Source organism: Dermacentor andersoni, chromosome 8 (assembly GCF_023375885.2).
Source record: "Dermacentor andersoni chromosome 8, qqDerAnde1_hic_scaffold, whole genome shotgun sequence".
Taxonomy (NCBI): domain Eukaryota; kingdom Metazoa; phylum Arthropoda; class Arachnida; order Ixodida; family Ixodidae; genus Dermacentor; species Dermacentor andersoni.
The window spans coordinates 3590630-3609450 of record NC_092821.1 but is presented as its reverse complement, the minus strand read 5'-3'; the positions used below and the strand labels follow the sequence as shown (position 1 = coordinate 3609450).

Below are 18821 nucleotides of genomic sequence, written 5' to 3'. Positions count from 1 at the left end.
ATTATTCTTTGTGGTTAAATCGAGAACAGAATCGCACAAGTATGCATACCCTGGTGTGTCCTGGTGACAAACCATAGTAAACCATGCTTCCATCTCAAAGTCATACAAAGTTTATGTAGCGTCTTGTACATTATATGACATACTACAGAAATAAAATTAGATTTTACGCGATAATATTTGAGTATAGCTTTGTTTACTGCGCCACAAGCAAACGTCACTAGTATAAAGATTGAAGTCAATCCGAAGCCTGTACTTCCCATCATTCCCATGTAGGTTGAGGCAGCGCTCATGAGAACCCCCGTAGACACTAGCGCCACATTTCCCTCTAGGTATTATTTAGAAACTCTATGGCCACTACCTATTGTAGTGCTTTCAAGCTTGTAAAGGAGACACTCGAAGCGGGAAAATCTCGCCACTAAATGAGATCTGCAGCCTACGAGGGAATTTAAACTCTCGTTTTCTGCTCGCTTCGGCGCTCTCGAAACAGCCGACGCGGCCGCTATGTCCATGTGATCCCTAATTGCACGTCACGGCGACGGTGGCGCCAGCTGTTCCAGTGGTGGAGCTCGAGGCCAATAGTCAACGACCGACTTTCCGGACGCCCGATAATGGGCCTTTTTCATGGGTGTCTTGTGCGCATGCGCACCGGAAGCACTCTGACAGCGACACTAGCGGCGAGCGCCCGAAACATTTTTGGTGACATCCGCTGAAGAACGTACGTACGGGCTCTCCGTGTTGGCCGCGCTGCTCCTTAGCAGGCGGGATCATAGCTTTTTTTTTTTTTTGCGATGCCACAGCGATGTGCTGCCGTAGGCTGCAGTAATGCCAGCGGAAAGGTTCCAAACGTGCGATTTTTTGGATTTCCTGCCGCGACGCTTCAGGCAACGAGACGAAAGAAATGGGTGCAAGCAATACATAGCGTCAACGCCGACGGATCGCCGTGGGAACCGACAGCGAACTCCCACATCTGCAGCAATCACTTCGTAACAGGTAAAGAAACAGTGACTTGATATTCCTTATTACTTGATCAACAGCGTGTCTGTTGAGCCCATAAGTGTAACTTCGAGCTCTTTCCGAGCGGGACTATGGCAGGTCGGCGATTGTGCATTTGTTTAGTACGCAGTGTCAGTTGTGTTAGCACAGTGTGACCTGTGTCGTACACGCGTTAATAACAGAAACACTCAAGATGTTTAACCGTCACATTTTATTTCAGGAGCGCCCTCACGCTTTATGTCCCACCCGGACTACGCACCATCGGTTTTCAAGCACACGCCAATTAGATGCCCTGGGTCAATCGCTCGCTTTGACAGAGTGAAGAAACGGCAAGGTATAGGCTATGTGTGACGCTGTTTGAGTTTCGTCAACTGTCAGCATTTACGATCTTGCAGTAATCTTTCTTCATTTTGTACTCGGCACTTGATATTATCTTTTATTATCATGAAATATGCCAAATATGCGATGCCAAGCAGCATCGTGCAGTACTTGCGAGTGAAGCTTCTTGAATAGCGAGTGTTGATTGCTCTTTCTTTAGCAAAATAAGTCGCGCTTTCATCTTGGGCGAGTCAGTTACGGTATCGGCAGCTAGATGCTCCCTTCTCTAAACACCAACCAATTTTTAATACGTCTTTTTCTAGCAAAGTGAGATTAAGTAGTCACTTATTTATGAGTAGTGCAGAGTTTTTATATTTGATGTCGCACCTATATTATTAGTCTTAAATCACACATTGTTACACTGTCGTGAAATATATTTTTAATGTTATTTATCAGCTTCAAGACTGGCAAATGCAAGTGGCCAAGCCAGCAGCGGTGCAACCACATCGGCTGTTGGACAGAGTACCCCACCGAGTATAGCAGCAGGCCAAAATAGGACACCACAGGATTGCCAACCAGTTGCCAGGGCATCTACTCCACCTCTTGGTCAAGGAACACCATTAAGCAGAGCAGCAAGTGCAATGTCATTAGGCTCTACGACCTGTGAAGATAGTGCGGCATTGCATAGTGTACCAGCTGAACACAAAAAGAGCTGTCAGGCGAATAATTTCTCTCTAGAGCATATTATGCTGCTTGAAAGCCAATTAAGTGCAGAAAGAAAGAAAAGCTAGAAGTACAGCTAAAAGCTGCTGAGGAACAAAGAATACAGTGGAAAGCACATTACTACGAGCTGAAGGCTACAACACTGTGCCTCGATAACATGCAAGGTACTGAGCATATGTTATATTACACAGGATTGCCTTCTGTGCAAGTGTTTTATGATATACTAAATTTAATTTTGAACAATAACCCTCGGTTTGCAATAGACATAAAGAGCAGGTCACTCAGTGCTGCCGAGCAGATGTATGCAGTACTGGTTCACTTAAGGACAGGTATGGCCACACGAGAGATTGCTCGCAATTTTTTAATTTCAATGCCATCATTCAGTCGTATATATTCAGAATGGGTACTTATATTGCAGAAGGTTCTCACTGAAATAACTAGCTTCCCCACACTTCCTGAAGTACAACAGCACATGCCACCTCATTTTAGACGGTACCCAAACTCACGTATAATACCTGACACAACAAAAATCCGTATACAAAAGCCCTCAAGCTTAACTGCTCAGAGACAAACTTTCTTCCACTACAAGTTCGCAAACACAATGAAATGTGTTGTAGCCGCAACACCTGACTGCTATGTTAGCTTTGTGTCGCCATTATATGGGGGAAGTACCAGTGACAGAGCTATTGTGCAACAGTCTGGAGTACTTGATATGTTCAAATCGGGAGATGGCATCATGGTTGACAAGGGATTCAAGGTAGATGACCTTCTGCCACGTGGTGTTGTCCTTCATATGCCTCCATTTCGTATTCCTGGAGAAGCGCAGATGAGTCCCGAGGATGTTGAAGCCACAAAGCATGTTGCAAGTGCACGGGTGCACATTGAAAGGGTCATAAGAAGAATCAAGCAGTTCCATTTATTGGACAGACCCTTACCTATAAACATGTTAGACATAGCAGACGCAATTTTCACAACATGTGCATTTCTCTCAAACTTTAGGCGACCACTAATAAATAATGGGAAGGAAGTGGAGACAGACACCATGTAATAGAACACGAAAGCATGCGGTATATTTATTCAGAGCACTTAAAAGGTGTCGTCATGCACTAGTTTTATGATGCAAAGGAACGCACTATGTGTGCGTCAGCCTTCTGATAGTCATTTTCAGATTGTCCTCATCACAATGGTCAACTACATAAAACCCCACAGCATACTTCTTGTAGGAAACGTAGCCTGCACCTGTAATGTAAAGAAATCCAAAGCGTTGGATGTATCGTGTCATGAGTTCTGGAATTATAGCAGCCTTATAAAAGTATACCAGGCCCTGAAGTATGTCTTTCCAAATTTCTGCGTCAAAATATATACGTTTCACTGATATGGAGTCTTGAAGGTCAGCATGATCTGTGAAGACTACAAAGTCGCACCATGGCTTCTTCGCGACTCCCATCTGTCCTTGTACTTGGCAGTAATAATAATGGTCTTTTTTCAGGGTGACCTCACCATTAGTTACTGCCAAGTAGAAACCTTTGTCAGAGCAGGCATCAACAACTCTTTGGCCAGCTTTCGAAGTGGGGCACTTCACTTCTAGAAGCCCATCCTCACTGCCATCTCTCACAAAGCGATCGGGCGATGCGGCAATGAAAGAATGCAATTCATGAATGTGCAATCCTGTTTCCAGGACATCTATATTTTTGTCATATAGCTGCATGAATTCTAGATATTTTTCAACCGCTTTTGCGTCATTTTGTATTCCGTAGAGCCTGGGGTCACCACTCTTCATTATTTCCTTGCGAGGGTAAAGTATTTCATTAACAAGCCCTTCTGGTTTCAGGCAGTGCAGTATCCTGCGGAACTTTGAAGCAGTTAGCTTTCCGGTTCTTTCTGTGAACCATGCAGGGTTCTTATTCTGGCCTACGGTCTTTGCACAGATATCCGCCCTCTCGGTAGCTGTGAGGGACACCTGCTCCTTGAAATATTCATCAATCATATTCATCAATCAATGTGAGGCACTTCTGCGAATTCATGTCCTCACATTTCTCACTGGCGCTGGCCTCTCTGTGTAACGGTTCCTCACCAGCTCAGGTGCACGTGTGGCAATCGCACTCCTAGACTTCAACAGCCCATACTGCCCAGCTGTTCTCAAATGAGGAGGAAGTTGTTGCTTAGCCTTAACGGGCACCGTCTTGTTGATCACGTTTCTTAAAGGTGATGTCCGCCAATGGTTTTGTCCTGAAAATAACAAAATGCGGGGACTTGTATACAGTTCATACACATGAATAAAGGTAAAATCAGACATCCACCCGTTCGTAGCAACTGCTACAAAGGAAACCCAAACGGGTTCCTCGAAAGAAAAGCCTCAAAGTTGAAGAAAAACTTCGTCCTGGTCCGGGACTCGAACCTGGGACCACCGCCTCCCCGGGGCAGCCGCTCCACCATCTGAGCTAACCAGGCGGCTAGCAGATGGCATGGCGAAGTCAAATTTGTCGACAACACACGAGGCAAAGGCCCATGTTACACATGTTCTATAAAGCTTACTGGCCTAGATCTATTTTGACATTTGATTACGCATGCGGTTATTTTGCACTAATGATGGACACTGAAAACTCCTGTGAATCCGAACAGCATGCTAGCTCACCTCTCTTCAAATATAGTGTTTCTCTATCAGCATGCTTACATTCTACATTAAGGTACCATTACAAGGAAGAGTGTAGGTACCAGACCAAAGCTCCTTTTGAAGTCATTTGTCACATCGTCCTGTGTTCTACCACATACCTCCTTATTCGGTTCGCTGCATTTTACCTGATTAACTTGAACTGTGTTCTGAATAAAAACATTTACCTTACCTTGTGTTGGTGCCATCCATCTGCACGGGACACTCATACAAGACGGCCTCTGGATACTTCGAATGGCAAACAGCAATGCAGCTATATGCTGGCACCTTTGGCTTTGACTAGGAAAATCAGAAGAAGGAAAGTATTCACATTTAGATGCCTGTGAAATGCTCCTGTGAGTGGGCAAAACAAACGGAAAGAGAAAGCTAATGTTCGTTACAGAATATATATTTAAGAAACGCGGACTTGCTGCACTACATTGAAGTGCGAGCGTTCATTGATTTTTATTCTTTTTCTTTTCTAGCTGCACTGGCAAGGTTCTTGAAGGCGCGGTTATCCGTGCATGATATAGATAGCTTAAACGGTTTATGCACGGTTGGGATCTTTTTTTTTTCGTAAATACGGTAGAACATCAAATAATCGCCAGAACTATTCGCCGCGAACTACTCTTCGCAAGGTCATATAGGCCCAAACCAGTGACATGTGAATGCTTTTACGGCACGCATCGCCCGCAGCCTGCGGCTCGACTCACTTTGTAAACGAAAAATAAATGTTTCCCGACAGCGAGTCGTAGCGGTGTTTGCACGTAGAGACGGTGACCGTGCCGCCACCTCGCGAACACACCGTTGTTAGGACACCGTTTTCCACATCGTCGTTCAGTGTTATATTGTCACGTGGTGGTGACGCTAAGAACACAGTAGCAATACTGTGAAAGGCAAAACTAGATTTTATTGGGCGAACCTGTGCCCACAAAACAGGCTACACTTATAGCACAACGAAAGCGGCGAACACAGTCGGCGATCGTCGAAAATCTGATCAGCGGGTCAAGCGCGTCGGCTTTTATACAGAATCGTCAAATGTTCCAGACTAATCGTTGGGACCCGCGTGCCTTCCACAAAGTTCTACACCATTCGCGTCAGGCGAATAAATCAGATAACACAAGGTTCAGCGACAACAGACTGCGGATAGCAGCGTCGATAACTTTCCAGAAACTTCGGATACATGCAAGCGCGTCCCGCGCTGTGCGATAAGATTTGTTAGGCGGCGAAACGTGGTCGCCCGATAAATATAAGTACACATGTCAATATCATAAGGGCGGACAGCACATTCGTGCACAGCATTTCACGTCTCTAAAAAATGTACTTACCCAGCAACGCAATCGCAGTATGCTTGGACGACGGCCCCAGCTCCGCTTTTACCAAGCGTTACGACTTGCTTGTAGTGGCCAGCTTTCATCAAGCACAAACATATGCTGCGCAACACAAGTTCGTTCCCTGTTGGTTGTCCGCGCATCAGATACTCGATCCGACGAATGTACCTTTCCTCTTTGAACATCCAGCCTTTATGCAGCTGCCGGTGCGACTCGCCGAAATGGCTGTCGATCATGTTGTCAGTCACTGGCGGCACCAACTCCAAATCGCAGCTCCACTGACCGCCGGAGCCGTGAAGTTTCTTGAAGTCTTCAATAGAAAACATGTCGAAGAAAGCTTCGCAAGAGTCGACAGGTGGTTACGAAAATCAGCGGTGACGATGCAAGCGTACTGCGTATATGTAAAACTTTAAACAGCAGCAACTTCACAATTCTCCCACACTACAATCACAGCACAACGCAAAGCAACAAAGACTGTCACGCCGCCGCGTCAACTGAGAGCCACCGTATTTGCTTTCGGCTCTCGCCGCTAGAGGCGCTCTCCCATCGTGAAAAAGGTGGGCTAAATGACGTCCTAAACAGGAAAGGGCCAGGACTAGCCCAGCGCTTGGCGAAGGGGGTGGACGACTTGCGCGAGCTATCCCCTCAAGTGCAGATCGTGGTGTGCACGGTGCCGGAGGTGCCTGTGCGTGACAGTCACGTACAAAGAGCCGTAATGGCTGCCAATGAGGCAATATGGAAAATGAGCCGAGAGAAAGGCTTCGAGGTTGTCGAAGTAAACAGGGAAGTGAGAAGTTGTGGTGGTTTTAAACGAGATGGCATCCTCTTCAATTACAGGCTAGCACAAGAAGTGGGCTGGCGACTTGGGGGTCGAGCTGTTGCTTTTTTAGGAGGCCTGCGGGCGCTCAGGAGGTCAGAGTAGGTAGTAATGAAGAAGGTCCCCTAGGGGAACATCAGAAGAGCATCGCCGTCGATAACAGAAAAAGGAGGAAAGCAAGAACAAGAGCTCGCCATGCAATAGGCTACATAAACATGCAGGGCGGCAGAAGAAAGGAAAAGTGGGCAGAGATTGAGGAGCAGTTACATAGAGAACAAATAGGGGTGTATGAGGTTACAGAAACGCACCTTAGAGACTCGGAAGAGCCGCCAGTTATTGTGAATTATGTTTGGGAAGGGTGCAACACAACTAAGTCGGAAAGAAAGGGAGGGGGAGTCGGAATGCTCATCCATCAGGGAGCCAAATGGAAAAGAGTAAATTCACAATGTGAAGAGCGTCTTTGGTTATCAGGTACAATGGGTGGGAAAGAAACTTGGCTGGGAGTTACGTATTTATGGACCGGAAAAAATTGCACAGAGAAGAATAAAGAGTTAGTGGAATGCATAAGTGCTGATATTAAGGGTTTCGGGAATGGTGCCGAGATTGTCCTATTAGGTGACATGAATGCCCACATACAGGATTTAGATGGCTATACCGACAATAACGGGAAGTCAATGCTAGACCTTTGCGAGCAACATATCCTTGTGATCGTGAATACAGGGCCTAAGTGTGAAGGACAGATCACGTCGGAAGTGGGAAACCGGCAATCGACCATTGATTACTGTCTGATGACAGAAGGAATTCATGATAAGTTGAGAGAAATGGTCATCGATGAGGAAGGGTTTAGCCGCATAGGGAGTGACCATAAACGCATCATTTTGAAAATGGGATATGTAGTTGGGAAAGAGAGCAAGGAAAGCACAATGTCCAGTCCAAATTTGAATGCTGAACAAATAGCAAATATAGTCACTAGAGTTGAGGAAGAACTTGGCAAGTGGCCACGTAAGGAGTGGAAATATGGGGAGCTTTTAAGTGTAGTGACGACAGAAATACGGAAAGAGAAACAACATGTTCATTGGAAAGGAAAAAAGAAACCGAAAAGCTGGTGGAACAAGGAGATACGAGAAGCGATCGCCGAACGACAGAAAGCATCTCGAGAGCACAGGCAGGCAAAGAAGGCGCAGTTGCCACAGGATGAAGTAACTAGTAAATGGGAAATATACCGGGAGAAAAAGTCTATGGTTCAAATACTGGTGCAAGCAAAATTATCGTTGAAATTGCCTACAATGCTTTTTGTATGTGCAAACTGCTCCTATGTGGAGATGTTGAAACTAATCCCGGTCTGGATACTAGTGAAATGCTGAAAGAATTACTTAAAGGGCAAAAAGGCCTAGCCACTGAAGTGACTGCTTTGAGAGAGCAACAGAGCAATATGGAAAAACTCATGAATGATATGAGACTAAGGTTTACAGCCTTGGAGAAGCAGACAAACAGGATTGACACTCCAGAACAAGCAATATATGAACTCCAGTCGAAAATAACTGATTTAGAAGACAGGAGCCGCCGCTCAAACCTTATTGTTTTTGGAGTAAAAGAGGAACCCGGGGAATCTGAGGCTGACTTGAAAAAGAAAGTTCTAACTGAAGTTTTTGCAGAAAAGCTTAATGTATCTTGCACTTCTGTGGGCAGAATACACAGGCTGGGCAAAAAGGCAACAAACCGCCCTGTAATTGTGTTCTTCCAGGACTATAACGAAAAGCAAGAACTCTTTAAAAACTGCAAGAAACTAAAAGGCAGTAATATTTCAATACAGAACGATTATTCACGAAACACACTTAGAAAGCGTAAATTACTGTGGGACAGCGCAAAAACAGAAAGGGATGAAGGGAAAAAAGTTACCTTGATAAACGACAAGCTGCGAATCGAAAAAATGCTTTACACCTGGGATGACAGCGATAACAGCAGAGTTCAACTCATTGATAAAAACAGTTATCAAAGCAAAGACTGACTTTCACAACCTCGTGTTAAGGAATTTCGCTTACTTAATATAAATGCAGATAGTGTTGTAAATAAATCGGAGGCTTTGGAGGCTTATCTTGTTGATTCACAATCCACACGCCGTAGTTATAACCCAGACTTGGCTGAGAGATGATATTGATGATGAAACTGTTTTCCCCCGCTCTTATCTTTTCGCCGTGATAGAGCAACACGTGGAGGGGGAGTTGCGGTCCTGGTGAATCAAAACACAGAGGCACACATGTTGCAGCAAATAGCTAACCATGAAAGTGTGACTTTAAAACTGTCGTACGGGGGTAGATCGTTTGTGCTTTTTGCTGTATACAGACCACCTGATTCACCACCTCAATATTTATGTGATCTGGCCGATCACATGTCTAAATTTCGCCGTGATAAAATATACCTTGTCGGTGATTTTAATCTCCCAAATATTGACTGGAATAGTCCCTTCCCTAGTACAAACAATGACATAAATGCTTCATACATGTGTGATATTATGCTGATTCATAATTTGCAACATGGAGTTAAGCACCCAACGCGCATACACGGTGAAGCTGCATCTATTCTCGACCTCGTCTTTCTCAGCCAAGAAACAGAACATTTTACTGTTTCAGTTGAAACTGGGTTATCTGATCACTGCATGGTAGTTTTTACTTGTCCCATTCAACAAAATGTCGACAGTGAACCAGCAAAAATTATTTCCACGAAAAACTTCTCCAGAGCTAATGATGAAAGTGTGTTAGACTACTTCAGCTTACACCTTGACATGTTTCGAGGAACTAATGTTGATGAACTCTGGAATAAATTTAAAGAAATCTGTACGTATTGCATTGATAACTACATTCCTAATAGAACAAAGAAAATGTGTAAAAAAACTCCTTGGATCACACGAGAAATAATACATTTGAAAAGAAAAATCAAACGACTGAAGCGTGGGGGCGCATGTCGAAATATAGTTAAAATACATCAGGCTAACTTCACAAGCGCTTTGCGCCAGGCTAAACAAAATTACTTTCAGTATAGCCTGCCAAATTTTCTTCGTGACTCACCACATAAGTTCTGGAAATTTTTATCAAAAAAGAAAAAAACAATTACGCGCATTTCATGTCATGGTGTGCAGCTTGCTGATAAATCGCTAATCTCTGAGGCATTCAATAAGTATTTTCAGAGTGTGTTTTCCCATCATGGTTTACTTGTTCAACCCAGTACCATGTCTCCAAACTCGACCCCCGACATTGTTTATTCATCTGGCGTATTCTCCATGCTACTCAACCTCAAAACTAAAGCGTCCGCTGGACCTGACGGGATACCAAATATTTTTTGCGCCGTTATGCAGAAGCCATCACAGAGTTCCTGGTTGTTATTTTCTGCAAATCATTTGAAACAGGAAACATTCCTTCCGACTGGAGGAAAGCGCGGATTGTGCCCATGCTGAAAAAGGGTGATCCTGCCTTGATTGCTAATTATCGTCCCATATCAATAACTTCCACATGTTGCAAACTTGCTGAGCATATCATAGCTAACTACATAACTACATTTCTAAACGATAACAAGGAACTTACCCCCCGTCAGCACGGGTTTCGAAAAGGCTTTTTCACTGTCACTCAGTGCTCAAGGCTGTTCCAGTCTTTGGCTGTTTCAGGGAAAAAGGAAGATGCAAAGGGGATAGCATGCGCGTGTGGACAAGCTACGCTTAAGGAATGTCCTATGCGATGCAATATGCATGCTGGTGGCAAGATAATGGTGCGCGATTAAGCACGGTGTGGTAAAATTTATGAAATAATAATAAACTGGCAATTAAACGGTGTATGGAGGGGGTTTGTATGCCAGATTCTGCTTTTAACAAAGTTACGCTGATATCGTATGAGGCCATCACTCAGCCATTTAAATTGAGCTGCACCTTGTGGAAAATGTGAGAACGGGCAAGTCTGATTGCAAGATGCTCATAGATTATTGTCTCGTCGTTACTGTTGCTTTCACCATGGTGTGTGTGTGTGTGCACACAGCTTCACGGGTCTGGGCCCTGTCCTGCTGGTGTGCCCGACCACTGTGATGCATCAGTGGGTACGCGAGTTCCACTGCTGGTGCCCCCCACTGCGTGTTGCCATCCTGCACGAGTCGGGGTCCTTTGCTGGAACCAAGGTCAGCTCTTACTCTTTTGTTACCACGCCTATTCAAATCAATCGCCAGTGATCGATGCTTTAGATCAACGATTTCGACATGTTGGAGCCGTTTCTTATCCACTTAAAGCCATCTAGTAGTCGCTACAGGCACTGAACTTTCAGAATGAGTTTAAATTTTCGCGCTTTGGTGATGTTGTGATTTTTGATGTACCTTTTTGCAAACTAACGTGCGTATGTTATAGCAAAAAAAGGTGTGGCGTCAGCTGCGCTCAAGAAAGAAAGCATGCCGCTCACATTTACACTGCACTAGCGTCAAAATTTTTGAATCAGATGGCTCCAGCAAGTCAAGAATTAAATCGCCGGCATTGCCATCCGACAGTGCTGAGCAATGACACCAGCTGTTCACTAGTGAGCTTTGGTTTGGAGTCCAAGTCGTTTTATTCCGCCTAAGTGTATTTCTGAAGGTCTGCCTCATGTCCAGCATGTGGACCTGGCATTTTCACCTAGTTTCCAAAAGTTTCGGTTTCACTTCTCTTGTAAAATCCAGGCAAGGGGCCCTGCCGGTGTCACTGTGCAGTTATCGAAAGTCGCTCTCATGGCGTCCTGCGCGGCTGTGTCGCGAGAAAAGCTTCTTGCTCAAAACAATGCTGTGCCTGCACTTCAATTTAGTGATGAGGACTGGAGTTATGATTCCAAAGATGACAGCAAAGCAGATTCAAGCTCTGACGGTGACGATGTTTTGAGTCAGCATGGGGACATTCGCAGCTGTTCACCAGTGAGTTTCCTTTACAGTGTAGAATGGTCTCCTTCCTTGTGCGTGCTTATCTGCCTATCTTTTTTGCACGACCTGAGAGCTCTACTGATTATCTTCAGGGTGCATAATTCACTTGGTTATGATTATAAAGCCATCGAAACTGACGGCTTTATAATATTGCAGGCTTTTAATATTTGTTTTCAGAGCGTTTTCTCTCCGTCAAGTGCTTACGTTCCCCAACCCGCTATGCTTGATGATATGCACATTCCTATCGTCACAAGGGAAGGTGTCTTAATTATGTTAAGGAACTTGAGCACCAGAAAGAATATTGGACCAGATCAAATCCCAAATACATTTTGACAGTGCTATTCTATACAGATAACCGATTTCTTGGCACAGGTTTTTAATGCATCCTTGTTTAGTTGTGAACTTCCGAACGACTGGAAAATTGCAAGCGTAATCCCCATCTTTAAAAAAGGTGATAGGTCAATAATTTCTAATTATAGGCTGATTTCTTTAGCTTCTGTTTGTTGCAAGCTACTAGAGCATATTGTGGCTCACAATATCCACTGCTTTTTAGCAGATAATAACGTCTTATCTCCTTGCCAACACGGCTATTGGAAGGGTATGTCCACGACGACACAACTGGTAACAACTATTCACGACTTTTTAGCAGTTTTAGATTGTTCTGGGCAAATTGATATACTTCTGTTGGATTTTTCTAAAGCATTTGATAAGGTTCCGCACTGTAAATTACTTCTAAAATTAAATAACCTAGGATTGCTGCTATATCTTATCAAATGGGTTGAGGCATATTTAACTAATAGAAAGCAGTTTGTTGAAATCAAATCTAGTGTATCTAGGATGCTCAGCGTTACATCCGGTGTTCCCCAGGGGAGCGTTTTGGGGCCATTATTATTTCTTATAAATGCAAATGATTGAGTGGAAGTAATCCCGGACTCAGTGTCTATTAAACTTTTTGCGGACGATTGTATTGTGTTTAAAGAAATAACCTGCCATGAAGATCATAAGCTATTGCAGCGAACTCTCAGCCACATTGAATGCTGGTGCGCAGAATGGGACATGGAACTAAACGTTAACAAAACAGTGTTATTAAATTTAACATGGAAAATGAATCCTAGCATGTTCACTTACACTATCCATGGCTCTAACATTCAAGCAGTAACTCAATATAAGTATTTAGGGATTGCTCTTTCTAGTGATATGACATGGGGGGCGCACATCTCTGCAATTTGTGCAACAGCTTTTTGCAAACTATGTTTTTTAAAAAGGAAGCTTACAAAGGCAACGGTGAATGTTAAACTTCAAGCATACAATGCCCTTGTCAGACCTAAATTGGAGTATGCATCCGTTGTATGGGATCCCCACACAAAAAAAGGTATACACTGCTTAGAACGCCTGCAAAGGAAAGCAATCAGATTTATGTTAAGGCTGGATTCTCCAACTAAGCTCATGATTGCGCATAATATTCCCACACTAGCTGCATGCAGAAAAATCAGTCGACTAAAATTCTTGCATAATATTTTGTCTGGAAAAAATAAATATATCTGTACCCTCATATTTAAAGTCCATCGCAATAAGACCAACACGTGACACTCACAAACACTCCCTGCAACCAATTTTTGCCAAAACAGAGGCTTTTAAGCAGAGTTTTTTCCCACGCACAGTTTCGGATTGGAACAGTCTACCTGAGTTTGTTTGTGAGGCTGAAAGTTTTGACGAAGCCCTTGAACTACACTTGTCTTAAATATCAACCTAGCCAAACTGTTATTATTTCTGATGCAAGTACTGTTGTAAATTATTTATGTGCTGTTCTTTTTACATGCGTGTGTGATAAATACCGTCCTAGTGAAACCGATGTATTATATTGTCGTGCGAATGTTGTTGGAAATTATTTCTGTGCTGTTCTTTTCCGATTTCAATGTAATTCCACTCCAGCTTGGGCCAGATTGGCCTGCAGTATTGTGAAATAAATAAATAAAATAAATAAATGTGCTGCCATCAGCAGCAAAGAATCTTCCATTCACGCGAAAAAGGCTGCCCGTAGCACATCTCGACCCAGCACTATGGATCAGCGCAAGACAGTTTATAACGCTGTGGGATTTCTTTCTACTCTTCTCTGCAGAGGTAATAAAGACTATCTGCAAAAATGCAAACAGATATGCTTGGATGCAGAATCAGGTACACTGAGAGCGATCTGTTCTGGAGAAGGTGCATGACTCTAGACGAACTGGTGAAGTGCGCTCCTTGGACTTCTCATCGGAACATCCTCAGAAGATGCCGAAAATGTGGAACTGCGAAATGTGTTACGAGGACCGCAAAGTTGAACAAAAACCAGACGTTTTATGGGAAAGTGCAGAGTGTATCTATGCTTCACAAAGTCCAGAAACTGCTTCACCGCATGGCATGAGCAATGAACTGATCTTAGTTTGTTTTTCGTATAATCTAAGAATGGTGGCACAAAAATAGCAAAAAGAATTGTAGCCAAATACATTTATTTGTAACAGCTGTGTCTTACCAGTACTCACGTACGGGGCAGAAACCTGGAGGCTTACGAAAAGGGTTCTACTTAAATTGAGGACGACGCAACGAGCTATGGAAAGAAGAATGATAGGTGTAACGTTAAGGGATAAGAAAAGAGCAGATTGGGTGAGGGAACAAACGCGTGTTAATGACATCTTAGTTGAAATCAAGAAAAAGAAATGAGCATGGGCAGGACATGTAATGAGGAGGGAAGATAACCGATGGTCATTAAGGGTTACGGACTGGATTCCGAGGGAAGGGAAGCGTAGCAGGGGGCGACAGAAAGTTAGGTGGGCAGATGAAATTAGGAAGTTTGGAGGGTCAACATGGCCACAATTAGTACATGACCGGGGTAGTTGGAGAAGTATGGGAGAGGCCTTTGCCCTGCAGTGGGCGTAATCAGGCTGATGATGATGATGATTATGATGATATTTATTTGTATTTGTCATTTTATTTGCTTACTTTTTTTTTTTTTTCGCATTCGACTACGGCAATCCTTCTTTGCACAATCCACCATAATAAAATGTCCGTGGCGCCGTGACGGTCGACTCTTGACATCAACAACTACATGATGCTTGCATACAGAACACATTCTGGTTGGCCCCACAAAATCTTAAGTTCCAGCGAATCGCTGCAGAGGGCAAAAGAAATCGACCCCGCCAAGAAAACAAGTACCTCCACTCTGCAGGGCTGCCGTCATGAGTGCACAATTCCCCACTAGAAGCCCTGTAGCAAGCACAAATTTAATCACTAATAAACTTTTTCTCAAGTTTATCATAGTGTTTTTATTATGTGACACATTGTACTCAATTATTATTTTTAGTTATATACAATAATGTTAACTACAAACTCTTGTTTTTTAGCTGTCGTGAACGCAAAATAATATTCAGCATCGTGAGCCTAGGATAGCCCACAACCTACGGGAACTCCAGGCCTGCACAGATATCTGGCTTCTGTGGGAGCTGCCTGCACCTACTCTCATTCAATCGTTGGCTGTTGGTGTTGCTTTTATGATCTGTTTGTCTGTTACTCTATACGATTGACTTGGACGGCGTTGCAATTAGAACGGAGACTGTTGTGTTGTAACGAATTGCTTGCATAGTTGATCATTTTTACGAACACAGTGACAGTGATGTTACAAGGCTTTGATCGGTCACTTGGCTGCAAAAGTTAACTGCCTGAACATGAAAAATGTTGGCGCATGTAGTCCGCTGCTCTCTAAAACAGCGCTAAACAGTCACTCCTACTGCCTTTTTCACGCAGTAGCAAACCGCACAGATCTTGCACATTAAGTCACACTGTATGTAGAGTTCGTAAAGTTCACAACAGTTTCATTGTTTACATAATAAAGTTTTCTTCTACGCTTTTTAGAAACTGGAAACAACCGTAATGTTCGACCACAGAACGGTTACCACTCCTTTTAACTCTTAAAAGTGGCCCATGAGTATGTCGCGACTTAAAAAAGAGAATTAAGCATACAGTGTCACTGCGTCCGTATCTTTCGCACCATTGTTATGGTGGCGCCTTACCATGCAGAAAAACTAGCTTTTGAAGTTTGGAAAGAGTTCTGTGATGCAGTAAGGCCGGCAGTGCAGCACTATTTAAAGCACTGCGATCGCTCTTGCAAGCTTTCAAATCACCTAAACATCGAGCAGTATTAAAAAAAAGGCTATGCTCTTTTTTCCTTGAAACAGATTCGATCAATTTCTTGTACAAATCGCACGCAAGAATTACTTGTGAGAACTTTTACCCGATCCTCTTCCTTTCATTACGGCACACTGTAAATGCCTGCTTCACCTCCGCCTTATAAATTATAAATTATAAATCCTTATGCCATCTCAGATATTAGGCTATCTGCAGTCAGCTCAAGAAAGCTAGTTTATTGTACGAATCTTCTATAAATGTTTCTTTTTTTTTTTTTTCAGTCTCTTATGGAGGCTTGTAAAGGGAAGTTATGCTGTCTAGCATGGCAGCTGCCATCTGTGGTCGTTGTTTATCTTTCTTGCACCGCTCCTCCTCCTCTTATCTCACTATTCAAATGCAAATCATTCACAAATTGTGTTTTCTTTTTATATTTCAGATTTTATTCATTCACCACCAATGCAAACGCTTTGTGCTGCACGAACGTTGCAACAGACCGCATAAGCAAATGACAGTGAACAGGTTATAACTAGCACCACTCTGTCTGTACGTTCTGTCCCTAGCGGCAAAAGAGGTGAACTAGAGCAGGCGTGCTGGGCATGGGACATCTGTGCAGGTCTGGAGTTTAGTAGGTGGTGGGGCACATGGAACATAGTAGTTTCATGTGCTCCCGCTGCTTATTTTCTAACCATGGTAGAAGCTAGTTTCCCTTTTCTGGGCTTGCATTGTATTCATTGATCACACATCACGGCAGTGTTAAATCTGGCCAGGAAACGGTCATCTAACTCGAATTTTTCGCAGCATCCATACATGCGAGATCGTTTCTAATGTTTGTGTCGTCACACTGTTTCTGTGATCGGTCTTAGTCACAGAGACCAGGCAGCGTTTGACCAGGCTACAGCAGCGTTCGACACAGGCAAGTGCAAAGGCATGCAAAAATTTGGAGGACGCTTAAGCTTCGCCTTTAAGAGTGGAACATGATAGATTTCAAAGATCCCTGACTGCCGGTCACGCTTCCCAGCAACCGCAGCATTCTTACGGATGTGAGCATGATGGTGTTGCTGCAAGGAACTGAGTAGGCCGCGCTACTTGGAAAAGGTGTTTGTGTTTGAGTTTCTACATAACAGAATTATGTTTTACAGCAAAGCTGTATACCTCTATTGTTCAAGGAAACTTCCGTGTCACTGGCGTGGTAAGCAAAAAACTCCCCATACGTAGGCCAATCTCGGAGACAGTGCAATGCCGGCCCGACCCTTGGCGGAGGTGAAGCAGGCATTCAGCACTCCCCATACGTGGGCCGATTCCAAAGATAGTGCAATGCCAGCCCGACCCGTGGTGTAGCTGCAGTTCGCCATTAAGGGGCCTACATACACAGCTTCTCTGGTCATCCTTCTTCACATAGTGAAAGGGCACTGAGGTTTTTTTTTTTTTTTGTATATACAAATTAAACACTGACAATATATCATGTCTGTAGGTTGTGTTTAGGTCATACTTTAACCGGCCGTGGTTATTCAGTGGCTATGGTGTTGGGCTGCAGAGCACGAGGTCGCAGGATGGAATCCCGTCCACGGCGGCCACATTTCAATTGAGGCGAAATGCGAAAACACCCGTGTAATTAGATTTAGGTGCACGTTAAAGAACCCCAAGTGGTCAGAATTTCTGGAGTCCTCCACTACGGCGTGCCTCATGATCAGAAAGTGGTTTTGGCATGTAAAACCCCATAATTTAATTTAATGAAGGTCATACTTTACTATTTTTCTGATGTATTTTACTTTGAGCTTACTGAATTAGTTCAGTAATGCCTCTGCGCCACACGGAGGGGCTGTGTTGTTGTGGTTCGGAATGATTTTTTTTCACCAAGCGACGGTTCTTTATTATATGAAGCGACGTCCGACAGCGAGATCAGATTTTTTTCGCCACGGGGCCGTTAACACTATCGCGTTAAACCGATTTCAACAGGTTTGGAAAGAGAGGCTCACCACCAGCGTTTTTTTTTTCTCAGTGGTACGCCAAAATTCCACCATCATTTTCCACCATTATCTTCGACTGTTTCTTCCACGCGGGCGTGCGAGGGGACAGTCGAAAGTGAGAGAGCTACGAGGGAAGGTGAGGGGAGCAGAGTTGTAGCAGAGTTGCTAGTAGGGGTAGGAAAGAAGCGGATTTACTGTCCCGCCCGCCTGATGAATGGCGCTAATTACCTACACTCTAAAGACAGTTGCACCCTTTATAGATTAAGTGGAAGAGATTAAGATTAAGAGATTAAGTGGCTTAACAGTTATCTCTCACGTAGACTGGCACATGTACCCGACTGACACGTGGTGATACCATTCCTGAGCTTGCGCAGATGAGTTTTGTATCTTCTTTCTTTTTCCGCCTCAGTGATAGTCGCCTTCAGTTGATAGTCGGCAATCGTGTTGTCCACTTCTCTACTCTTGTGTCCTGTCTGCATGCCTCACCTCTTTTTTGCATTATGAGATGGAACCCTACACTTATGCTAGCTAACCTGTTGTTCTACCTAAGATGCATGGCAAAGGTTTGGTACGTAAGCCACGAAGAGGAGCTAACCAACTGGGACCGATGCAAAGAAATGTTGACAGAGTTGTTTGGCAAACCAGCTGGCCGTAAAATTGCCGCAAAGAAGAAACTGGCCTCCGGTGCCCAATCCCCCTTGGAGTCCTTTGTCTCATACATCCAGGACGTCCTGGCATTTAATCATAAAGCCGATCACGACTTGATAGAAGCTGAGAAGGTCGGGCACGTGCTCAAAGGAATTGCTGATGCCTTTAATCTGCTCATGTGCAAAAGCTGCTCTACAGTTGATGCTGTCATCAAAGGGTGCCGACAATTCGAGCAGGCTAAAAGCCAACGTGTCCTGCACCCATTCACCAGACTTCCCAATACTGCCGCAACG

At 44.0% G+C, this 18821-nt stretch overlaps 2 protein-coding genes across 4 annotated transcripts in view; both read left to right on the top strand.

Annotated features, from left to right (window-relative positions):
• The window catches only part of LOC126526682 (DNA excision repair protein ERCC-6-like), a 332661-nt gene that overhangs the window by 101655 nt on the left and 212185 nt on the right, over window positions 1–18821 (top strand). For all 3 annotated transcript variants that reach the window (XM_055068344.2, XM_055068345.2, XM_050174540.3), the window contains one exon: window positions 10855–10990. In XM_055068344.2, coding sequence (XP_054924319.2) covers window positions 10855–10990 — 136 coding nt within the window. The remainder of the gene's footprint in view (window positions 1–10854; window positions 10991–18821) is intronic.
• On the top strand, window positions 1871–5836 carry LOC140219765 (uncharacterized). Its single transcript, XM_072289584.1, has one exon. The coding sequence runs from the start codon at window positions 2192–2194 to the stop codon at window positions 3080–3082; it is 891 nt and encodes a 296-aa protein (XP_072145685.1). The 5' UTR covers window positions 1871–2191; the 3' UTR covers window positions 3083–5836.